Here is a 26,067-nt window from a genome sequence, read left to right on the forward strand (position 1 = left end):
GCACTAGGTCCCAGTAGGTGAAACCAGACATCACTATGCTCTTGGATGAACTCTCACAGGAAAATGATAAAAGACAAATACACCATATCACCTGTGGGTGAACACTTGTCACAGAACAATCACTCCACACCGGAGCTGTCTCTCCTCACCCTCAAAGGAATCCTGCACAACATTTTCAAAAGACAAGCCTGGGAGCTTAGAAATAACAGCTTCGCTAGAGGCTAAAAATTAGGGGCTGAATTGAGACACTAGATTATGGCTTAAATAATTAATTAATCATAATGAATTCATTAATAGTGATCCTCCCCACACTTTTCTTTTTCTTCCTATGACCAGAGGCATGTTAACTGGCCACTTTATTTTGAATAGTCCCATGATTTAAGTTCCATATATTTAGCTGTGACCTTCTGATTAAGTTTCCCAGACCTGAAGAATTACACTGTAAATTCAAAAGCTGGTCTCTCAAGAAAAGTTGGCTAATAAAAGATGTTACCTCATCCCGCCTGGTCTCTCTAGTATCCTGAGAGGGACACAGCTACAACAATACTTGTATACGCAAAATTTACGTAAGGCAGTTATGTATGTATATTGTTTCTTAAATTTAAACAAGGCTTTGCACTCATTATGCTTTGTTTCCTCTGCTGAGATTAAACTATGTTTTGGAAAGGCTGTTTTAGGTTCTCAGAGTGTCCCCTTTCCGGTAGGGTGCCTATTCCTGGCTGCTCTGGGATTTGCTCCTTCCAGGAGCGACAGCTCCTTCTGTTGCTTGTCTATGCACACTGCTGCCCCTGTCCCATTCAACTCAGGGTGCTCTGCAGGCCAGGCCAAAGAGTGTGCGGGGCCCAAGGCAGCACACTGAGCTGAATGCATGGAGCCCTAAATGCGCAAGGCCCAAGGTGAACCACTTCACTCGCCTTGCCCAAAGGCCAGGCCTAATGCTCTGTCTTCATGGCTTGGCACTCCCAGACAGAAAGGGTACGTCTAAAGTACATGGCTCCATCGACAGAACCATGTAGATTAGTTTACTTGAAAAAGGGAAATGAAGTGGCCTTCATTTAAATCAAAATGGCCACAGCGTTGTGCCGATCAGCTGATTGTCGGCACAGCGCGGCAGTCTAGATGGGGATCTGCCGACCCCAGAACCCTTTGTTGGCAGATCCTGTAAGCCTCGTTTTACGACTAACATGGCCACATCTTAACAGACCCCACTGATAAGTCTCATTTCCATTTGCATGCCTGCCTAATCTACCTGGCTCCGTCAATGGAGCCATGTAGTTTAGACACACCCTTATAATCCTCCCCTTCTGGGGGTTTAAAGTCTGATGACAAGACTATCACCCACTCCCCTGTCCAGTCTGCACCACTTCTCCCAGTGCCCGGTAGGGGAACCTGAGCCCACCTACTACACCAGGTTCCAGAACGGGGACTCTGTGGTTAGCCAACTGCATTCTGCCTTCTCTCAGACCTTGTTGCTTTTTCCCTGGACTCCTTCCTACATTTTCTGGCTCCCCTCTCTCTAAGTTTTCCAGCCCACACTCCCTCCTCTCAGGAGGAGCTACAGATGACTCAGCTTTGTAACTGTAATCCCCAAACACACTTCTTTCAGGCCCATATGCAGGAATTTCTGTAGGGGGTGTGCTTTTTTTGTAAATATGGACTGCAAAGGTGTGAACACATACCCTTTCCCTTTGGTCCCCCAAGTAAGCATGCTCTGGCTGGCCAGAGAAAGGCTGGGGCTGATTCCCCCCCCCCCCCCCCCCACCTCCACCAAGAGCAAGGCTCAGCCCCAGCCTCACTCCTGGGGAAAGGGGAAAAATCAGCCCCCGTGTTCCCCCATGCAGCCAGAGCATGGGGGAGGGAGGCTTGGTCAGCGCATTACTCCTGCCTTCCCTGGCCAGCCGGAGCACATTTACTTGGGGGACTATAGAGGGTGCGTTCACACCCTTCACACCCACACCCCACCACATATGGGCCTGATATATCAAACATACATCTTTGGCTTCCTTTGCCTTTTACATAGAAACATTCATCCCTTTCTTGTAAATTTTGATCCTCAGACACATATCCCACATTTTCATGGGCCACACTGAAATATTTCAGTGGTTTCTCCCATTGTTGGTTTTCTTTATATGCCTATGAATGATGATCAGTGGAATACATAGTTAAATTTATTGTTAGCTGGATTTCCTTAGGTACCCCTTGATAGATAGGCTAGGGCAGGGGTGGGGAGCCTCAGGTCTGGGGGGTTGGATGCATCCCCCCAGCTCATCTGGATCTGGCTCCCGAGGCTCAGCCCTCCCCCTCCAGCACTGGGGAGCTTGCGCTGGTGCTCCAGCCCCCCGCTGACACACCACGGAGCTGGAGCCCCCGTAGGCTCTGGTGTGTGAGAGGAATGTGGGGAGTGTCTTTCTCCTTCTCAGTCAGGGGCCATATCAGTGAGGTTTTTTGTGCTTTTCACTTGTGGGTGCCCCTTGACTGATTTTTTTGTGTGGGTAAGAGGCCCCCAACCCAAAAAGGTCCCCGTTCTCCATCTATGGGATAGGGTGCACAGCTACTACATATGCTTGTAGAACCATCTGATCTTTGTTTAGGGTAAAATGTACCAATTTCCTCTCTCTCTCTCTCGCTCTCTCAGTCCTTGTTTTGTGTTAGACTTCTGCCTTGGCCTTGGCATGTGCTTCTCTATTTGTTGTGCAGTTGATGTCGTGTTGCCAGGCCCTGAAGGCTTTCTTTTTTACCTCAATCAGTCGTTCAATTTCCACATCATTCTCATCAAACCAGTTCTAATGCTACCTGGACTGGTGGCCAATGGTTCCTCCACGAGCTCCACGTATGGCATTTTTCAGTTGACACCAGTATTCTTTCACATCTTTAGGGTGTACTGTTGGCAGCTTGCTTTGGAGCGCTATCTGGAAGTGACTTCCTCTGGTGGGGTCCTTCAAGTCTTGTACGTTGATCTTTCATTGAATCCGTTTTTTCTGAGTTCTCCTTTTGGTGACAATCCTACTTGCCATCGTGGATTGGATGAGGTGGTGATCAGTTCAGCAGGCATCACTGCTAGTCACTGCACGCGTGAGAAGGACAGTGTGCTGATCCCGAGAGCGGACAATGACACAATCTATAAGGAGTCAGTGCTTCGATCGAGGATGTTGCCATGAGGTCTTACATTTATTCTTCTGGTGGAAGAGGGTATTTGTGATAAGCTAGTGTTCCGTGCATTTTGTAAGGAGGAGTACTACATTGGAGTTGCTACTGCCAACTCCTTCTTTTCCAGTGGTGGTCTGCCAGAGGTCTACATCTCTTCCGACCCTGGCAGTGAAACGTCCCAGAAGAATAATCATGTCTTCTTTGGGAATGTCTTTCAAGAATAGGTCCATTTGGGTGTAAAACTTGTCCTTCACATCATTTTTGGCATCTAAAGTTGGTGCGAAAGCACTCACTAATTTCCACCATGCCATTAATTTTCTCTCCTCTTCTGTAACATTTTCCCTCAACAGTTTTCTTATTTCCAAAAGCAAATGTCCTTGCATACCTTCCTGGATTATTTGAATGATCAATTGCTGACTTATTTCCTGGGTTTGTGTACAGGCTAATGCTAGAGACACATTTTCTTGTACTGAGCCCACAGTTCCTGCTAATAGTCACAAATCCTTTCCCCCCTGCTGTTGCCATGCTGTCAATATTCTACAAAATAACTGCTGTCCCATTGCTAATTCTGATACGGATTCACTGATAGGCTTTCCCAACTACTGTATTTCAGCTGTAACAAAACTTAGTTTGTTTGCCAATACCTCTCTGTTAGCAGTATCCAGTACTCTAACTCCTACTCCAGTTCCACCCTAAACAGTTTCCAATACAGCTCTTGGGGTTCTTTTTCTTATGGATTTGTCAATATACCATAATTTTAGCCATGCTGCCCATCCCTTATGGAATGTTTGTACATATGGGATGCATTGAGGTTTGACCTTGGACACATTTAACCCAGTGAGATCCAGCTCCATTTGCTTTAGAGATTGTATTGGTAAAAGACTTGTTCTCTGTGATCAAGTGTCTTCTTGATTTTTGCCAGGGCTTCCCCACAGAGCTGGATTAACTCCTCTGGGAATGGCATCTTCACCTGCGCCAAACCCCAGCTTGTTCCACTCTCCCACCTGATTTTTCCTCTCCAGTCCCTCTTCTTCCTCACCCTAAAATTACTTGACCCGCCCACAGCCAATTAATTTCATCCCCCTGCTCATCCCCCTGCCGTAATCTGCCCTGAACCTCTTTTAAATGCTTGTAAAGGGCCAGAAGGAGAATCAGCAACAGCAGCTCTAACTGCTCAGTACACCCTAAGTATCAAATTCTGACAGGCAGTTGCTTCTATCACTACACCTGCAAGCTCCTTCTCAGCTGGGCTACACCATCCATCTGCCTCTCAAACCCAAGCTCTCCCTAAGGTGCAGCCTGTCAGGGTAATCCACCTAATGTACTCTGCTCTGCCTTGTGTGTCGGTGAGCAACCCATCGCATATGTCACTCGCACACTTGTCACAGCTCCTGAAAGGAAGACCTACAGGGTTCCCAATCATGTCTGCTAAGGAATCACCATTGGAACACAAGGCGCTGTACTCCAAGTCCGAGATGGGGGAAAAATTGTCCAACTCTACTCTGGGAAGTGAAGGCGCAGGCTTGTAAACTAAAGGGGAGTTGCTCAGGAAAACTAAGCTGGTTCAAAGGTGCAGGTAGCCTGGACTATGGACAACTGTGTTCTGGGAAACCAGCAGTTGTGGCAACTGCAAATCTGGTTTATTTTCTTCTACTGATGCCACAATATTGTTTAAACTCATATACTAGCAATTAGAGATGGAAAGAACTCTCAGGTCACACTGCAATTACCCCACCAGTGCTTTACTGAGTCTAATTTACTTGCTTTACTGAGTCTAATTTTACAGGACACAGGTGATGGAGCTTTCTCTGTGAAATTCTTCCACATCTTAACAGACCCCACTGATAAGTCTCAGAGGCATAGCCATGTTAGTCTGTAACTTTACAAACAAAGAGTACCTGTACCTGTAAGGTACTTGTGGCACCTTAGAGACTAAAAATATATATGGTATCATGAGCTTTGGTGAACAAAACCCACTTCTTCAGATGAGACGATCCACTCAAGAGCATCTCATCTGAAGAAGAGGGTTTTGCCCACGAAAACTCATTACACTATATATTTTTTTGTTAGTCTCTAAGTGCCACAGGACTCCGTATAGATAAGGATTAGTTTCTTGACAATTGGGCACCAGTGTAAATTTCAGTGCAAAACCTCCTAGTGTAAATGGGATGTGGACCCAATTTTTGTTCCTGTAGTGGCACTCATGATTAAAGGCTTTGCAAAATTTTACCACAGAAGGCTAATGAGTAAAATTTGCAAGCCCGATGAAAGGCAATAATTGTATGTATTATTTTCTTGACATATCCAAAGCTTTCAATTAAGTAGATCATTACTTATTATTACAAAAATTAATTGCCACAAATATCAATGCTAAAGCTTTATTCTGAGTGAAAACCTACATACTGTACTTAGCTATAAAGCTTCCGATTACAAGTGGAAGGCTTTTGCAGTCTAATTGAATTCAATGTCCAACTGCAGGAAAAATATCATAGTTTATGTTCACAATACTTCAGTTTTAGATGCTAGTAACAGAAGAGTTGTACTGAAGCAATGATACAAAAATGTGGTTACTGGTATATCTAATGATCACTCAATTTCTTCTAAAACAGGACCAGTCAATAAACAAATCAATATAGGAAACCAGGACAGCAAAACATGGCTTGAGGTAGAGTTATGTTAATATTAAAATAACCATGTTATTGTCAGTTATATTGCAACTTCACTTGCAGTGAAAGGAACATCATGGTTTAAATCAGGCTTCATAAGAGTCTGATGAATGGAGCAAGAAGGCTAAAATGCTTGTGGTTCACAGTAAATTAATAGTTTAGGATAATAGAGTAAATTAATAGTTTAGGATAATATTACCTCTGTTCTAAAAATGGAAAGCATAGTCAGTGAAAAATTAAGAAAACGGAGTAAAATGTGGGTTGGGAGTTGTTTTTGTTTCTGAAACTTTGGCAGAAGTTCTAATATTTCATTGAAATGAATCATGCTCTCTCAATAGTTTCTATAATAAAGTTGCTTTGCCTACATGTAAAAATCCATTTCCTGCAAACCACTGCCCTCAAGTAAAAGCCCTGCAAACTCAATGCCAGTTTTTCCTTTTTTTGTGCAAAGCCACCATTAATAAATTTTCTGCTAGCTAAATTATACCCTCTGTTATGTCTGAGAGTCCCCATTGCACAGTTTAACTAAATGGGATTTAATAAAACATGTCTGTGAATGATGCACAAAAATGAACAGAAATCCATCCCATCCAACTGTTTTAATACAACCTGGGCTAACAGGGCTCATAGCAGTAAGGTGCAATTTCCCATTACAAAAGTCAGTAGATATGACTGAATACGCACAAAAAGCCTGCCCTTCAACCAGTTTATATCACATTAGCCCCACCAATTTACGTCAACGGAAGATCTGACCTAGGGAACATTTCTGTTGCATAAGGAGGTATAATTTTTGCTTGGTTATTTTTCACAGTGGACTCTCACTTTAAGGTCATGAGATAAAATCCCGGAAGGATTACAGCCAAAAGGACAATGTAATAAAAGTTTAAGATGAAAAATTTGACTTGTGCTAACTATCTAGATTTAGAGCAAGATTTTAAAGAGGAGCTAATCACATCTTAAAATCTCTATAGCACTTTGGTCTTCTGTAGCACATTTCATCTGAGGATCTCAAACTAGTATTATTGTTACTTAAGGCTGACATTTTCAGAAGTGACCAATAATTGAAAGCCTTGACTTTTTGGATGCTTTAAAGAGGCCCAGTTTTCAGAAGTGTTGAGCAGCTGCCACTAAAAACATCCTTTAAGGGGACTCAAACTGGGCACCCAACCCCCCCAAAAAACAAGCACCCAAATTGATAGTCTTTTTTGGAAAATGCTATCTTCAAAAATAGTTTTCCTGCATGGTAGCATGTTTAATATGAGGATATTAGAGTGTTTAACAACTATTAATAAATGCCAGCCCTGTGAAATAGTCAGGAAATGCTACTGCATTTTTACAGACAAGAAAATTAAGAGACAGTGAGGTCAAGGGACAGAACAAGATCAGACAGGAGTTGAGAATCTAGAAATAAAATCCGTATCAACTCTGGCTCAAGGGTCTCTGTCTTACCCACAAGAGTGTTCTTCTCCCACTTTAATGGCATCCTCCTATCACTCTTTGCTAGGCTGCCTGAGAAAAGTTAAGGGGAAATGCCCTGGAGGCCAAGCAGGGGATGGGAAGCGAGATTGGTACTCATAATGCCCCAGCATAAGAGCTTGAGGGTAGAGAGAAATCTGTGTTTGACCCAACAGATGGAAGAAGTCATGACTTAAGAACTAGTGAAGATGTGTGTGACGGGGAGGATATTTGGCAAATGGTGGATCTGTGGATGTGTGTGAGGACAAGTAGGCATGCCATGTGAATGTTTGAGTGCAGGTATCTTGGAGAAGTTTAGTTGCAGAAGTAATAGAAGGTTATGACAGGCTGTGGAGAAAGAAGAAAAGACAGCAAAAAGAGAAATGAGGAGGGAAAAACATTTGGAAAAGAGAATAAAGGGAAAAATGGGAATCAGGAAGAAAGCAGGCTTTTTTAAGAGACAGGAAACTAAAAGCACAGGAAGAAAAAATTATATATGCTCAAAGTTGAATTCAAATGACGTAAGTGGAAGCAAGCAAACAGTGATGGATTTTAGATGTAAATCTAAGTTTTCAGCTTGGGAAAGAGGTGACTAATGAGCGGAGACATTTATAAAACTCATGAATTGAATGAATTTCAGAGGGTGATCCCAAGTTCTTAATAAGCAGCAGGTTAAAACAGAAGGAAAAAACTTCCTCACACAATGCATAGTCAGTCAATCAGTGGAACCTGTTGTCAGGGAATGTTGTGAAGAGCAAAATTATAGTGTTCAAAAAAAGAATTAGATAAGTCCATGGACACTAGGTCAATCAAAAGCTATTAGTCAAGATGCTCTGAGTGTCCCTAGCCTGTGACTGCTAGCCTGCTCTGCTTATTCCCTCTGAAACAGCTGGCATTGGCCATTGTCAGAAGACAAGATTGTGTTAGATGGGCCATTGGTCTGCTATTATGTTCTTATCTACAAGATGTGACCATAGCGCTTCTCCCATAGATCGGTCGGTATGCCTCTGCATAACATCTAATACAATATTCAGTACTAGTAAAATTTAAGGAGGTAAAAATACATTTTGCAGACTGTTCAAAAAATATTGAACTGGCTATTCGAATCTAATAGTCCAGCCCCACACTTTTGTGTGTGCTGGCTGTCACACAAGCAGAGTGAACCCTGGAATTTCTTTCTTCAGGCAGGTGAAGAAGAGATTCTCTGACCCTATCATGGTGCAGAATGGAACTGCAGTTCTCAACTGTGCTGATTTGCCTCTTCTTAAGAGCACATCAATAAATAAGATTAGAATTGTCAAACACTTCCAAGGAAACATTTAGAAGCCAGACTGATTTCCTCGGGGAATGGATTCATTAGCAAAGACAAGGAGGTAGGGGGAAATTAAGGTCCTCATCCAAGTATCATTAAAGTCAAAAGAGTCCCCCTGTCTTCAGTAGATTTTGGATTAGGATTTACAAAGACTTTACATATTTTCTTTTTTACAATGTAATCATTGATCAGGCTGGATGAAGATAAAGTTCTCTCACAGAATAGGAAGACAGATACTATTTTTCAATGTGATCTTTGTTTAAAAGTGGGAACACTCATTTTACCCTGCCTAAGGTAGCCACTTCAATTTATTTATATACGGTCAGCACAGAAGGAAGAAAAATATTAGGGATTAATTCTCAGCTTTGCCTAAATGTGGCCTCCCTTTTTTCACATCCAGTTTTGCATGTGCATATAACTGAGGTTGCTATTGATTTAATGTAGATAGCCAGCTGCCAGGTTTCACCTTCACCACAGATAAATACCAGACTTTAGTCATGCCTTTATTTGCTAGCTCAGAAGGGAAGGCAGACTTGGAATAACCTGTCTCTTACTATATTGACATAAAAACTCACTGTCTGAGAAAGTAAGAGTGTGCTGACAACAACTGTTGTAGAGAGAAAGTACCTACCCTTCCTGACTTGACAAATGCTGAGATATGCCTATTATTCCATTGGAGGATTGGTTCTGCTTGAGTATACCTGGAAAAAGAGAATACCTGCACTGCAATAGACACAGATTTGCTACGCTATAGCAACCTCCCTTACTCCCCTCCCCCCTCTGCCCCAGGAACTAGCTACATAAACACGCAATACACACACAAAAGAGGAAACATACTCCACCCAAGAAGCGGAGCCACACTCCATCCCAGCGAGTATAGCCAGACAATAGCAATGATCTGCGATGTGCGTTTCTTTGAAGTCCACCGCATGGATTGCAGAGGCTTAGTGATCACAAGGTATCGATCAACAGAAATAGCTAATAAAGTCATCATTGAGGTTATTCCAAAGAGTGCCCCGCAAAACGCATACAGGTCACAACCTAAACAGAAAAGTGGAGCATAACATTTTTAGTTTTCTAAACAAATGTAGAACTGTCTCTCACAGCCTGATTCAACGAACTTCCCATTTGTGGTCACACTGTTCTTGACTCAAGACACTTCTCTCATCATAAGAATTTATACAGCCTCCCTGCATCAGCAGTATTTTTTGCTTAATAAAACAAATATATAGTATTAGTATAAAAGAGTAAGCAGGAAAAATGCCCCATCGTCCATTGCAGGCTATGACTGAGGATCAATGGAAAACTGCCTCAACGAAAATCCAATACAATTGAAGTTACATTTTCCTGGAATGCTGCCCAATATAACGACCTTAACTAGGCTGACACAGACATTTATCTCCTAGAGACAAAAGGATATGTCAAAAAATCAACATTATTTGATGCAGTGTTGTTGTAGCCATGTTGGTAACAGGATATAAGAGACACAAAGTGGGTGAGGTTATATATTTTACTGGATCAACTTCTGTAGGTGAGAGACACAAGGTTTTGAAGGTACACAGAGTTTCTTCTTCAGCTCTGGGAAACCTACAACAAGTCTACACTGCAATTAAAAGCCCAAAAAGGCTTGCACACCAGTTGACTCAGGATCACAGTGTTTAGGAGGCAGGACTTTTTAACTGTGGTGCAGATTTTCAGGCGAGGGCCACAACCTGACTTTTGGGACTCACCCACAAATCTTGCATGGCTGTCAGACCTTAGGTAGAGCGAATCGGGGCAATGGCTCTGTGCTTTAGGGGGTCCCGCAGCCAAGTGTGATTGGCTGACACATAGGGTTGCCAGATGGTTTCAACAAAAATACCCGACACACTTGACATTGCATCACAATCTACATTACATCGTATTTAGAAAATACCGGACATTTATATTTTCTCATTTATATTTTCTCAATTTGTTTCCTGAACAGAAAGCTCAAATACTGGACTGTCCAGTTCAAAACCGGACACCTGGCAACCCTACTGATACAGTAGTTCCAGGAAGACATAGGTGCAAGAACTAGGAGTGTGGAGGTTGCTGGCCCTGCGCACCCAGGGTTCCGGCTGCTGGCCCCATCTCCTGACTCAGCCATTGATGCAGAGCAACGTCCCCAAGCTGGAGGGGCCTGATTTGTTCCAAGCCCGACAGAATCATAGGGACAGTCTTGATGGGAGCAGTGACTGGCTCCAGCCTGAGCTTTTACATTGCAGATAAACAGCCCCTCACCTGGAGATCCAGGAACTCCAGTCAGCCAGCATAGACCAGCCCATTTTTAATTGTACTGATAACTAGGGCTGTCAACTGATCTGCATTAACGCCTGTGATTAACACGGGTTAATTTTTTAAACTTACTAATTCCAGGCATTAATGCTGGGCTGCCCCTTTGAAGTGCCGCTCTGGCACTTCAAAGAATCAACACATTAGGATACAGGGATCAGCTGGAGTCCCCATCTGATCCCAGGTCCTAACGCACTGCCCCTTTGAAGCACTGGAACGGCACTTCAAAGGGGCAGTGCAACACTGAACTGGGGATGAGCTGGAGTGCCCAGCTGATCTCTGGCTCCAGGTTGCACTGCCCCTTTGAAGCGCTGGAGTGGAACTTCAAAGGGGCAGCATGACGCAGAACAGGGGATCAGCTGGGCACTCCAGCTGATCCCCGGCTCCTAACGTGCTGCTCCTTTAAAGGCCAGTCCGGTGTTTCCAAGGGGCAGTGAGGCTCGGAGCCGTGGTCAGCTGGAGAATCCAGCTGATCCTGAGCTCCCGTGGTGTTGTCCCTTGGAAATGCCGGGGTGGCCTTTCCAAGGGGCACGGAGGCATGGAGCCAGGGTCAGCTGGGACTCCAGCTGATCCTGGGCTCCTGAGGTGCTGCCCCTTTGAAATGCTGCCGCTGCATTTCAATGGGGTATGCATGCGATTAATCGTGTGATTAATCGCAATTAATTTTTTTAATCGCTTGACAGCTCTACTGTTAACACACTCCAAGCGTCACTGCTTCATACTAAATACCAGATGGAACAGATTGTTTAGTATAAATAGTTAACACCTATTTCAAGGAACTATTCAATGTGGAATGGCCAGTTAACACCTCTCCAGTCTAGGGGTGGGGGAGGTAGGGAAGGGAGGAGGACTACCCAGAGAGAACCTGGTGGAATACAGAAATAAGTCCTGAAGCCCCTTTGACTGCCAAATACCACCCCACACTGGAAACCGTAGGTGGTCTTGTCAACAATTACAACCCATACTAGAGGGCCTTATAAAAAAACTCAAGATGAATGCCATCTTCGGGCCTTCAAACACCCCTCCTCCCAACCTCTCTATGCTTACCATCTGAAGCAACTCAGAGGGGTAGCTATGTTAGTCTGTATCTGCAAAAATGAAGAGTCCTGTGGCACTTTAGTCTTTAAAGTGCCACAGGATTACCTTGTTGATTTTTCATCAGAAGCAAGCTCCTCATACACCAGAACATACCAACTTATAGTGATACCAGGCCTTCCCAGAACAAAAGATGCAAAACCTTGATCTCCGCTGCTATGGTGATCATCACCCCTCATGACACACATTTCAAGATCCATGGTCCAACACATGAATGTCGCAACATGTGGAATACTTCATATGATGCACTGAATGCCCCATTCGCAACTATGTAGGTGAAATGAGATAATCATTACGCTCTTGAATGAATTTACATAGAAAAATGATAAAAAGACAAAAATAGCCTATCACAAATCAATTGCTCCAGATCTGAGTTCACAGTCCTAAGCCACAAAGGAAATCCGCGCTGCACCTTCTGAAGGTGAACTTAAATTCATAACTTTACTGTTGCCCACTTAATCCCATGCCTCCTACCTAATATTCTTTCCTCACTCCATTTCCTGGCTGACTGGAGAGGGATCAATGGGAAATTCACCTTTAATGGTTCCTTGAAATATGCGTTCACTACTCATGCTAACAATTCATTCCATCCTGGATTTAGCTGACACACTAGTCTAGTACCTTTCCCAGACCCAAAGAAGAGCTCTGTGCAAGGGTATGTCTACACTTGCAAGCAGATCAGCACTACTGCAATCAATGCAGTGAGTGTCGATTTAGGGGGTCTGGTGAAGATGCACTAAATGGATGGGAGAGCACTCTCCCATCGATGTGTGTACTCCACTCCCTAAGAAGCCTACGGGACATCAACAATGGGAGACACTCTTCAGTTGATACAGCTAGGGCCACCTCATGAGAGATACAAGGTCCAGGGCCACAACCCTCTCTGCCCCAGGCCCTGCCCCCACCCCGCCCCTGCCATTCCCTTTTCTCCAAACCCTACCACACTCCATCCCCACCCTGCCTCTTCTCACTCCTCCCTCTCCCCGCCCATTGCACCGCTTCCCCGAAGCCCCTTACCCTGAGTGACGTGACCCAGAGGATTACTGGGGGGCCTGGCATGGGATGGCAGCAGGGATCACACCCTCCTGTACTCACCACAACAGCAGGAGCCATGGGAAGCTGGCTCCACTCTGCCACCCATATCTCATCCGGGTCACTCTGCTTTACTTGAGCCCTGTGACACTCAGGGGAGTGGAGCAGAGAAGACAAGGGCAAGGTTCCTCTGTTTCCCACTGTCATGGTGAAGCAAAGCAACCCAGCTGGGAGATGGTAGAGCAGAGCAGGCTGCTGTGTGACTCCACTTCCCACTGCTTCTGCTGCCATGGCAAGTGTGGGGGATAGAGGGAGGAAGAGAATGATCCCTGCTACCAGCCCTAAGTCCACCATGTAATACCTCAGCCTGGGCCCCACAGGCTAGCCTCAATATGGGCATCATTGGGGCAGTTGCTGCAGGGACCTTAAAGTACGGGGCCTGCCATGACCCATCCTACGGATGGGACAGCTTTGGATACAGCACAGTGTAGCCACTGCAGTGGATCTAATCATATCCACTTTAGTGATGTTACTCATATAACTGAGGTTGCTTAAGTCAGATTGATTTACTGAAGGTAGCATAGTCCAGAACTCACTTCAAAGTTTGTCTCTCTCACCAACTGCAATGGTCTAATAAAACTTCACCCACATCGGATCTCTAACTTTTTTTATATGAATAAAAAAATGCAGAGGGATTTTTTATTTAAGAGTCTATACGGAAAACATAGCCACTGGTCCTAAGAAACATGGTACAAAATATACATTGTTACAATTTTAACTTGGAGGAAGAAGGATTTTTCTTTTGTATATTCTGCTAATAGACAATAACTGACAGAGTTGCAATATGAAGAATTTTTCCTGGAAATCTGTGTCAAATTGTAATTTCCTGGGGATTTATGTAGCACCGAGTTGTCACACATGATGGTATGCTAGAGACATGGCATAGTTCAAATGACATTTGACACCAAAAGTAAATCATGCCGTTGTCAGGAGCTTGGAATCAATTAATTAAACCCTTCTTTTGCCTCACTCATGCAAACTGTCCCATTTATGATAGTCCTGTATTTTGCTGTCCCATTTATGATATTGGAATGATTTGTATAAGCATGGCAGGAGGATTTGTAACGATACCAAAATAGGAAAGTGGGAGTGACAAACAATATTGAGAGTCCAACTAATATATTTCTTTTGCTGGTACTAAATAGGTTGTTTCAAAATCTGATTCACCACTGTACTACTCCAGGGTTTATGCTGATTTATTTCTTTTCCTATTAATGGAATTACACCAACCTGAAAGTAGAAGTAACAAAATTGTGAATCAGGCCTTTAATCAGAGCTTGTAATATTTAAAAAAAAAAACTACAGTTTAGATCTCACATTCTTCCTTGTTTTGGGGAGAAGAGAGAAACTGTCAAGGCCATCATTTGGCTTTCTTCTTCTGTGATTCTCTTTACTGATTTAATGCTTCCAGGGCTCCAGCATTAGGTACCAAGTATACATTTCTGAACAAATAAATACATGAATCACTGTCAGATCAGGAAAAAAAACCCGCTTATATATGGCTTAACAAAATTATCCTACCTATTAATTGTTCTACACATCATCAAGGAGGTTAACTTGCCTCACATGCTAACTGATCATGTGATCGCTATGGTGTTGCTCTTGAAGCCTGAAGTTTGATTCCTTTCATTCAAAAAACTGGAAGGGAAAGGAACCAAACCTATAAAACACAAGAGGGTAGGGATTCAGTGACTTTCTGCCAATCCTAGTAGTTGATTATGCCAAGACCCTAGATTGTGCCTCGGGTTGCTGCCTGATGATTAAGATATGTTCCCATGCAGTAGGGGAGAGGGAGATAAGAAGAAACATTGAAAAGTACCTATTTCTCCAAGTATCCACTCTTTATGCAAGCTGTTGATAAAGCAAATGGGTGCCTGAGAAGCAGACATCAGGAAGTCACTCACAGCCAGATTCATTATAAAGTAGTTTGGTGGTGTCCTCAGCTTCTTATTGCTTAAAAATAATGCAAATAAATAAATAAAATAAGTAAATAAATAAATAAATAAATAAAACAAGACAGTCAGTTACCTTTGTTTTTACTGTTTACTTACTAAACAAATCTGGCACTCTCTCAGTTGCAATTTTCACGCTTTACTCACCAGTCAATTATCATTGCTATGGATGTCAGGATTTCGAAATAATGATTCGGGATGAGGAAAGGATGCATTTTACACCATTTGATTAATAAAATATAGAAATATATTTCATTTACCACCTGTACTTACCCAACTCTATTTTAATAAAGTCAGAGACAATTCCAAGAAACATGGTTTTGCTCAGTGGAGCTGGATTCTGATGTGTATTTTGCACACTCAGTTGTCTCTGACAGCAGTAAGCACTGAAAGGGCTCACCACTTCACAGGATTAGACTCTAATGGAGAGTACAGTGTCAAAGGCTACACGTGGGTGAATACTGAATTTTAGTAGCTGCTGTGTTAGTTAATACAGTCACTGGACCTAACTCATTTTTTTCAATGTGCTTTTTGATAACCTGAGCATCAAAGGAGATACATGAGACCAAATGACAAAACTACAGATTACATACTTAAAACAGGAATGAAGATTACATACTTAAAACAGAAATGAATGTGAAAAGAGCAAAGTACCACAGGTACAAACAATTACACCTGGCTTCTAAAATCATTTACCTGAAAAGCGACTGTAAATTGGAATTGTAGAGCTTTCATCTGAATGGTATTCTGTGTAGTTCCTTATTTTCATATTCATTTAAACTGAAGGCATATGTCAAAAGCTTCTCTAAAGCTTTGGGTTGTACAGAAAAGCATGAACAAAGTGTGATCCTACTCTATCATTTTCTGTCTACTGTAAATACTGTTCTCTTATCTTTCTCTTTTTACACTGAATCTTTGTTGAAAATTTTAGCTGTGCCAAATGGATATTATATATTAAAAATGTATACCCTTGAACTAAGATTGAGATGGAAATAGGAAACAGAAATATTGAAAGTCACTTGGGCTAAATCTAGACTACAGGCTTTTTGCGCAAGAAGCTTTTTCTGGAAGAGATCTTTTAAAAAAACTTTTTGTGAAAGAGAGTGTCCACGCTGCAAAAGTGCATTGAAAAAGCTATGCGCTTTTGTGAAAGAGAATGTCCAGACTGCCTGGACTCTATTTTGCATGTAAGCAGTGATTGCTATGGACAGAATGGCCACCAGGGCACCTGTGCTTTTCCCTCTTCTTCTGAAAAAACTCCCTCTTTCTCATCCACACACACCTTTTTTGTGAAAGAGCTCTTTTGGAAAAAGGCTTCTTCCTTGTAGAATGAGGAATACCAATTGTGCAAAACCCCCTCTGTTCTTTCGATTTACTGTCGAAAGAATGTACTTGCAGTATGTACGTAATTCAGGTTTTGTTGGAAAAACAACTGTTTTTCCGACAAAACGCTGTAGTCTATCCTGAGAAAGGATAAAATGGGTAAAAACCAGGAGTGATGTCTTGGTAGGGGTCTACTACAGACCATCTAATCAGGAAGAAGAAGCAGTTGAGGTTTTTTTTAAACAAGTACCAAAATTATCCAAAGCACAGGACTTGGTGGTAATGGGGGACTTTTAACTATCAGACATCTGTTGGGAAAACAACACAACAGGGCACAGATTATCCAAGTTCTTAGAATTGGCGACAATATTTTATTTCAGAAGGTGGAGAAAGCAAGTTTGGGGAGTTCCAGTTCTAGGCACCACTTTTGACCACATTTCAGGAAGGATATGCACAAACTGGAGAAGGTCCAAAGAAGAGCAACATAAACGATTAAAGGTCTAGCAAACATAACCTATGTGGGAAGACTGAAAGAACTGGGTTTGTTTAGTTTGGAAAAGGGAAGACAGAGGGGACATGATAGAGCTTTCAATTACCTAAAACGTTGTTATAAGGAGGAGGGAGAAACTTCTGATGAAAGGACAAGAAGCAATGGGCTTAAATTACAGCATTGGGAGATTTGATTGGACATTAGGAAAAATGTTCTTTCTGGGTGGTTAAGCACTGGAATAAATTGCCCTGGGAGGTTGTGGGATCTCCATCATTGGAGGTTTTTAAGAGCAGGTAAAATGAACATCTGTCAAGGATGATCTAGATCAGTGTTTCCCAATTTTAGTTGGCCACGGAACTCTTTTAAATTCAAAAATTTTTGGCAGAACTCCAATAACTGTCTTATATATGGAGGTGAAAAAGTAGACCACAAATAAGTAAGAATAAAATAATAAAGAACTGCTAAACAAAGTCACGAGATCAACACTTAGTTTAATTGCACATATTTAAAAACAAAAATCACATTTAATGTGTACAATTTTTTTTTAAATCATAAAATGTTATTGCAATGGAATTTTCTCACAGAACCTTTATTTTCACTTCATATCTAGATCATTGTTTCTGAAAGTGTTCTGCAAAATCACTCTCAGAAACACATTAACTGGCTGCACCGGTTTGTTTATTTACTGGTGCCGCAGCTACAGAGCCTCGCAGCTCCCATTGGCTCCGTTTCATCCTTTGCAGCCAAGGGCAGCAGCGCGAGGCTCCCTGGCTGTGGTGCCAGTAAATAAACAAACCGGGACGGCAAGTTAATGTGTTTCTGAGAGTGATTCCACGGAACATTTTCAGAAACACTGATCTAGATGGTGCTTGGTTCTGCCATGAGTGCAAGGGACTGGACTTGGTGTCCCTTCCAGTTTCTAGTATTCTATGATTCTAACTACTGTTTTCACAAAACCAAAACTTTCCTCTGTGCCTCATGTTAAACGCTTCCATGTTTAAAAGCTACTTTCAAAGAATAATTTGCACTGGCTTACTTGTAATTTATCTAATGAGCATGGTCAGAAGTGATTTTCCAAGACTGTACAGTAATATTATCTAACCATTTTTTCCCCAACTCTCTTGTTGGTGAAGCACTATTAACAGGTCAAGTCTCAAATTTTAGCCATTTTAAAGTTTTTATATGAAGGACAAAATAGTAAGTGTTGCAATAATATTCTTCTGTGAGAAAGGAGCATCAACATCAGTCTGGCATAATTCAGACAGCTGACCCAGATTCACCCCTCTGTTGCTGTGAGCAAAAAAGATGATTGAAGCCCTCTGATCTTTGGATGGACAGGCATAAAAGCTGGGAGTGCTGACTCCACAGCATGCTGTGTTTGTCTCTCCTGATATCATGGAAAATTTTTATAGGTGTCAGGCTCTTGATATGGGATGTGATGACCACTTCTCTGTGCCACTGTTCTCCACTAATCCAGCACTCCCAGACAGGAGTGAAAAACCATTTTCCTGAATGACGTAAGTTTTGCTAGCATAAATACTCACATGCACATCACTATGTCAGTGGGTGATGCTCATCTGCAGACATACTGACCACTGTTTGTTGAGCTAGTTTTATTACAGACATAGGGGAGCGTGCCCTGCTTCATACTGTAATGAGCCATCAAAGTATAAATACAAACTGTTTGCCTTCAGGTATGGAAAGCATTGATGGCATATCCTCATTTCATGTACCATTGCACTTCCTGGATCCAACTCCACCCCCACCACTTTCAGGTGACTCTGAGATTCAATCTTGATAGCATCTTTTACATAGTCTTGGGCGGTAGAGAGTGAAGGAAGTCAGGGAGAGCAGCAGAAAGAAGATAATGGTGCGATTAAGCATTCCATCAAATTTGTCATTTTAGTTCATGATAAAACAAGTGCCGCATGTTTATTGTCTCATAGTTTTGAATTACGCAAAGTAAAAGGAATTTACAGTGATGCATCTAGTTGTCTCTGCATCATCAAATACTTGCAGAGAAAACAGATACAGGCAGTCCCCGGGTTATGTACAAGATAGGGACTGTAGGTTTGTTCTTAAGTTGAATCTGTATGTAAGTCGGAACTGGCGTCCAGATTCAGCCGCTGCTGAAACTGACCAGTGGCTGATTACAGGAAGCCCAAGGCAGAGTTGCTCTGCCCTGGGCTTCCTGGAATCAGCCGCTGATCAGTTTCAACAGGCTGAATCTGGACGTCAGTTCCTACTTACATACAGATTCAACTTAAGAACCCCAGGCGTCCCCAAGTCAGCTGCTGCTGAAACTCTGCCTCGGGCTTCCTGTAGTCAGCGCTGGTCAGTTTCAGCAGCGGCTGACTTGAGGATGCCTGGGGCAGAGCAGCTGGGGTGCTGCTGGGTTGCTCCAGTAGCGCCGCTCCTCGGCGCTACTGGACCAACCCAGCAGCACCCCAGCTGCTCTGCCCCAGGCGTCCCCAAGTCAGCCACTGCTGAAACTGACCAGCAGCGGCTGAATCAGGACACCTGGGGCAGAGCAGCTGGGGTGCTGCCGGGTTGGTCTAGTAGCGCCCAGAGCGGCTGCGGGACCAACCGGCAGTGCCCCAGCTGCTCTACCACAGGCGTCTGGAGAAAAGCCTGGTCTGCTGGGGGGGGGGGGGCACACTAGCTGCGCCGCCCCCCCCCCCCAGCAGACCAGGGAGACGCGGGCGGCGGACTGAGACACACCGTGGTCCCGCCACCCGGGTCCTCCGCGGCTTTGCTCCACATCTCCCTGGTCTGCTGGTCTCCTACTGGACCAACCCAGCAGCACCCCAGCTGCTCTGCCCCAGGCGTCCCCAAGTCAGCCGCTGCTGAAACTGACCAGCAGCAGCTGAATCAGGACACCTGGGGCAGAGCAGCTGGGGTGCTGCCGGGTTGGTCCAGTAGCGCCCAGAGCGGCTGCGGGACCAACCAGCAGCGCCGCAGCTGCTCTACCACAGGCGTCCGGAGAAAAGCCTGGTCTGCTGGGGGGGGGGGCGCACTAGCTGCCCTGCAGACCAGCAGACCAGGGAGACGCGGAGCAAAGCCGCGGAGCACGCGGGCAGTGGGACAGCCCAGACGCGCCGTGGCTGTCCCACTGCCGGCATCCTCTGAGGCTTTGCTCCCCGTCTCCCTGGTCTGCTGGTCTCCAGCAGACCAGCGAGATGCGGAGCAAAGCCGCGGAGCACGCGGGCAGCGGGACAGCCCAGACGCATGCTCCGCAGCTTTGCTCCGCATCTCCCTGGTCTGCTGGGGGGGGGGGGGCTCCTCCCTCCCCAGCAGATCAGGGAGACGCAGAGCAGCTTTTCTCGCCCCGGAGGACGTGGACGGCGGGACCGCGGCGCATCTGGGCGTCCCGCCGCTCCCATCCTCCGGGGCGAGAAAAACCCCGTTCGTAACTGCGGATCCGACGTAAGTCAGATCCGCGTAACTCGTGGACTGCCTGTACAGAATATTCTCCCTTCACACATAATGCACACACATACACAGACACACTCACTCACTCTACAAGCTCATGTCATTGGGGCTTGCTAAATCAACCATATGTGGAACTGAATTTCTGTACCTGTAAAATGCATAGAGAACTAAAAGGTTTCCTATAATTCCAATAGATCCAATTACAAGAACACAGGTTCCAGTAGCGTAAAAGACATGATCAGGAACTTCTGCTTTCACCACAGTGTGGTGATGAGTTCCCATATCCAGGATCTGGAAAGAAAAGCAAATGAAAAATAGAAGTTACCACAATCAGTGCTGTTAATCAAGGGGACAATTAGTCCATACACTGTACCTCCTAAACACGTACTACAAATTAAAGCCAGATTCTTACATACAGCTGAGAAATTGTTGTAGAGCTTTGTAGAAAACTTGTCCTTGCCATTGACAATATTATATTTGTGTTAAGCATAAACAGAGCACTTCATTCTTCAAATCTCTCTATCCCGCATCATTAACAAATAGCATACACAAATGCGAGGAAAAATATCCTATTAGATTATGTGAGACACTGCAAGAACAGTCTCACATTTCAGTTAAAAACCTAGTACTAAATATATCGATATATATATTTTTGCTGGGGGACATACTGATAAAGTTAAAAGAATATGGAGTTTAAGGAGAACTCCCACTAAAATCCCATTTTAATTAAATTATTTAATATGCGACATGTCATCATGCCTCTACTTTTATTAGTAGCATCGCCAACTGTCAACATTATTTCTAACCATATCCATTCACTTGATCTTGGGAATGACAAACTGATGAGCACTTGGACAGTCTCGGAAGGCGGTTTACAAATGGGAGATTACTCTATGGAACATTTTGCAGGCAGAGAAGCCTCACAAGAAGTTGCAAGCACACTGTTAATCTACCATGACCCCCAGATCTTTTTCTGAAGCACTCCTTCCTAGGCAGTCATGTCTCATTTTGTACGGCTGCAGCCTTCCTAAGTGGAGAACTTTGCTTTTGTCCTTATTGAATTTCATCTCAGTTTCTTCAGGTCATTTCCCAGTTCATCTAGATCATTTTGAATTTCAATCATAGGCATGGGAAGTAGGGGAGCAAGGTTCTATAGCACCCTGGCCCTGCACCCCTGCTGCCCAGGGTCTCAGCTGCCAGGCTTCCATGTGAGGTCACGGCTGCCAGCCCCAGCTACAGAGGACAATGAGGGTGAAGACAGCAGTAAGGTGGGGGTGCAGCTCAACACCTCCACTCCAAAAACTGTTCCAGGGCTGCTGATTTTAAATCCTATCCTCCCCAAAGCACTCACAGCCCTTCACTGCTTGGTATTATCTGAAAACTTATTCAACAAAACTGGATCCACAGCTGATACCAGTGGGACCCTACTTGATATGCACTTCCAGCTTGACTGGAGGGGATGGACCAAAGATAGTGACCAAGCCATTTGTCTCGTGCCATCCCTCTCCAGCCTTCCACAAACCTTGGGCAGGAACACCACTCCTACCCCCTGGCTAATACCACTCCATGGACCCAACCTCCATGACTTGATCTCACTTCCCTTTAAACTCTGTTCCAGTTGTAGCCTTCACAGCCTCCTGCAGCAAGGAGTTCCACAGGTTGACTCTTTGCTTTGTGAAGAACAACTTTCTCTTACTAGTTTGAAGCCTGCTACCCATTCCTTTCCTTTGGTGTCCTCTAGTCCTTCTTATGGGAACTAATGAAGAACTTTTCTGTATGCACCGTCTCCACCCAACTCCTGCTTTTAGAGACCTCTGTCCTGTCCCTCCTCCATCTCCTCTTTTCTAAGCTGAAAAGTCCCAGTCTCTTTAGCCTCTCTTCATATGGGACCTGTTCCCAACCCCTGATCATTTTAGTTGCCCTCCCCTCTCCCAGCCTCTCCCTTCCCCTCTCCCACCTCCTTTTCCCAGTCTCCCCCAGTTTTGTTCAATAAAGACAGATTCCATTTTGGAAGACATGTTATCTTTATTTTGAACATCAAGAGTGGACCCTGAACAGGGCTTAAGGATGGCCGGAAGCCGTGACGGCAGGGCATCAGAGGAGGACTTAGAGCGTGGAGATGCTGTCTCAGGCTAGCCGAGGGCTGCGCTTAAAGGGACCCGACCCCCACCCCGGACAGACAGTTCTCAGGGGTGCCCCGCTTGAAAACCAGTCCTGGCTTGGATTGCCCGGACTACCCACACTGGGCACATCACAGCACTCGGCCATCAGCCCGGCTGCACTTGCCGCAGGCTGCCATCTGGGGAGAGGGGGCAATCGGGGGGCTGCAGGAGAGCTTCCACCCCCAGAAGCCCGCAGAGCCAGCCCAGTCCTCCCCATCGGGGGCTCGTACCCCATTCCTCCCTCACCTCCTTCCACTTAGCCTTCCCTAGCCCCCCTTCTAATTGATGTACAAAATAAAGATAGAGTTTCTTCCAACATTGACTCTGTCTTTATTGAACAAAACTGGGGGAGACTGGGAAAAGGAGGTGGGAGAGGGGAAGAGAAAGGCTGGGAGAGGGGAGGGCAACTAACATGATCAGGGGTTGGGAACAGGTCCCAGATGAAGAGAGGCTACAGAGACTGGGACTGTTCAGCTTAGAAAAGAGGAGACGGAGCGGGGACAGGATAGAGGTCTCTAAAAGCAGGGGTTGGGTGGAGAGGGTGCATTCAGAAAAGTTCTTCATGAGTTCCCATAAAGAAGGACTAGAGGACACCAAAGGAAAGGAATGGGTAGCAGGCTTCAAACTAGTAAGAGAAAGTTGTTCTTCACAAAGCAAAGAGTCAACCTGTGGAACTCCTTGCTGCAGGAGGCTGTGAAGGCTACAACTAGAACAGAGTTTAAAGGGAAGTGAGATCAAGTCATGGAGGTTGGGTCCATGGAGTAGTCTTAGCCAGGGGGTAGGAGTGGTGTCCCTGCCCGAAGTTTGTGGAAGGCTGGAGAGGGATGGCATGAGACAAATGGCTTGGTCACTGTCTTCGGTCCATCCCCTCCAGGGTCCCTAGGGTTGGCCGCTGTCGGCAGACAGGCTACTGGGCTAGATGGACCTTTGGTCTGACCCAGGACGGCCATTGTAAGCTCAGGGCTCAGGGGTCTCAGTGGACCCCCTTGATTTTCATGCACACCTGCTCCTGGGTGGCCAGGCTGGCAGCTCTCCTGCCCTAGCCAGCCACTTTCCTGTGCCTAGTGCGGAGATCGTGGACGAGGTCCACGATGTCTGCACTAGCCCAGGAAGGTGCCCGCCTCTTGCGGTCCCGGGCAAGCTCCCGGGAGCCGCCAGCCTGGTCCCGGGAAGAGGGGGTGGGCTGGGGGACATCGGGTGGGTGGCTCTGTGCCGTGTCAGGTGCAGGGTCTGCTGGCTGGGTGCTGGCAGGCTTGCACCTGGCACGGGCACCGTAGCCACCCCGTGCCCCTTTAAGGGGTCCTGGGCCAGGAGGGGGGCAATAGAGTTTCCCTGGTGTTGGCCAGAGTGGCCCCAGGGAAACCTGGGGAGGGCTAGCCTCCCACTAGTTCTAATTAAGGGGCTACACACCCCTTAATTCGAACTAGTAAGTTCGAACTAGGCTTAATCCTCGTAAAATGAGGTCTTCCTAGTTCGAACTAAGCGCTCCGCTAGTTCGATTTAAATTCGAAGTAGCGGAGCGCTAGTGTAGCGCCTATGATGTTAGTTCGAACTAACGTCCGTTAGTTCGAACTAACATTGTAGTGTAGACATACCCTCAGGGACCCTCAACGGGAGTGAGGGGAAGGTGAAGACAGAAATAGCCCAGGGGCTTGGCAATTTAAAAGGGCTCTAGGAACCTAGATGTTGCCACAGTAGCCCTGCCAAAAATCATCTCTTGATTGAAAGACACTTTTGATATACCCAAGCACGTTCTAGGATGCGCTTACGTGATCCTGTAACCTGCATGGGACGTATCAAAAGCTCTTTCAGTCAAGAGTTGCAGCTGAAGTTTTCCCCAAGAGGCTGGTTGGGTCCAGGAAAGACTGGGGAGGAAGGGTTTGGGCTGGCCAACTCAGGGATCCTCTGGAGAGGGATGCTTTTGTCTTCTCCATGTGGAGGGGAGGTTTGCGGCCCCAGCTGAGGGAGGGGTCAGGGTACCCATTGATTTCAGCCCATAGTTAATTTGGTCACTCATTGTTATGACTTTATGTTTGATTATGGCAATTGCTTCTCCAAGAAAACATGGCTATAACCCCGCTTTAATTTATATTTTCTTTCAGTTCTCCTGTAGCTATGTTACAGTATATAAGGGACCTTCAACTCTTTTATATATTGTCAAGCAGATGCATGTGGGTTTAACAAAGCGTGACAGTAGAGTAAGTATTCCCCCAGATACATAATCAAAAAAAATTGTTAATGCCATAAGAATAAAAGAGTTATATCCTCAACATCACTTACCAGTTACCTCACATTCCCTGCATACAAACTCTCATGAAATCAAGAAATCATTTGCATGTTCCCGGGCGCCACGGGCAGTTAGTTCGGACTAAGGGGGATTTAAAAATGGTGACACCCGGGAACATGCAAATATAGCCCGGGATATTTAAATCCCGGGCTTCATTTGCAACTCCGGTTGCCCTCATTTGCCTACCTAGCTCGAACTAAGGAGCTAGTGTAGAAATACCCTGAGAGACCTAACTTCCAGTTCTTTTTTGGACCCTATTAAAGTCCTGGTCTTTACAACATCCTCTGGCAAGGAGTTTCACAGGTTGACTATGCGCTGTGTGAAGAAAAACTTTCTTTTGGTTGTTTTAAACCTGCTACCTATTAATTTCATTTGGTGACCTTTAGGTCTTATGCTTCAGGGGGTAGCCAAGTTAGTTTGTTACAGAAAAAAACAACAAATGGTCTGGTAGCACTTTATAGACTAACAAAACATGTAGACGGCATCATGAGCTTTTGTGGGCACAGCCCACCCTATATCGGAAACCCACTGACTGCTGCACTTACCTTCATGCTTCCAGCTCCCATCCCAGACACATTTTTCAATTGATTGTATATAGCCAAGCCCTACGATACAACCGGATTTGCTCCGACCCCACAGACAGAGACAATCACCTACAGGATCTTTACAGAGCATTCCTAAAACTGAAATACCCACCTGGGGAAGTGAAAAAACAAATAGAGCCAAAAAAGTATCCAGATACAAACTACTTCAAGACAGACCCAGAAGAGAAAATGACAGAACTCCTCTTGTTGTTACCTATAGTCCACAACTCAGACCCCTCCAATGCATTATACACAATCTACAACCCATCTTGGAAAATGATCCCTCACTTTCAGAGACCTTAGGAGAAAAACCTATTCTTGCTTACAGACAACCCCCTAACCTGAAACATATTCTTTCTGATAACCATACCACACAACCTCATCATAAGCCTCCAGGAACCCAGCCTTGCAACCAGAAAAGAAGCCAACTCTGCCCACACGAGCCAATAGCCTGTCATAAAATGGGATTTTTTGGGTCTCTCCTCCATGTCCGTCTCTCTCTCTCTCTCTCTTTTCTCCTCCTCCTCCTGCTCCGCCCCCCTCTCTCAGCTCTCCTCTGCCTCCTGCCTCTCTCTCCATCTCTCTTTCTCTTCTTCTCCTGCCTCTCACTCTCTCTTTCTCTCACTCTCAGAGCCCAAACAGTGGTCCATGCAGCACGGGGACCATGGAGCCTAAACGGCCACTTGCTTCACTTTCTCCCCCGGAGCGGCCCGGCTGAGCGGCACAGAACTCAGCTGATCACCACGGTGGGAGGCAA

At 44.9% G+C, this 26,067-nt stretch overlaps 1 protein-coding gene across 4 annotated transcripts in view; it reads right to left on the reverse strand.

Annotated features, from left to right (window-relative positions):
- Nucleotides 1–26,067, reverse strand: part of LOC102450363 (melanopsin-like) — a 102,020-nt gene that overhangs the window by 59,036 nt on the left and 16,917 nt on the right. For 3 of the 4 annotated variants that reach the window (XM_075929614.2, XM_075929613.2, XM_089778073.1), the window contains exons 2-4: nt 20,426–20,568; nt 14,900–15,033; nt 9,418–9,621 (exon numbers count right to left, since the gene is read on the reverse strand). In XM_075929614.2, coding sequence (XP_075785729.1) covers nt 9,418–9,621; nt 14,900–15,033; nt 20,426–20,568 — 481 coding nt within the window. The remainder of the gene's footprint in view (nt 1–9,417; nt 9,622–14,899; nt 15,034–20,425; nt 20,569–26,067) is intronic. The other variant, XM_075929615.2, reaches the window with a different exon arrangement.

The sequence above is a fragment of the Pelodiscus sinensis genome, chromosome 4, assembly GCF_052426305.1.
Source record: "Pelodiscus sinensis isolate ZL-2025 chromosome 4, ASM5242630v1, whole genome shotgun sequence".
Classification (NCBI taxonomy): Eukaryota; Metazoa; Chordata; order Testudines; family Trionychidae; genus Pelodiscus; species Pelodiscus sinensis.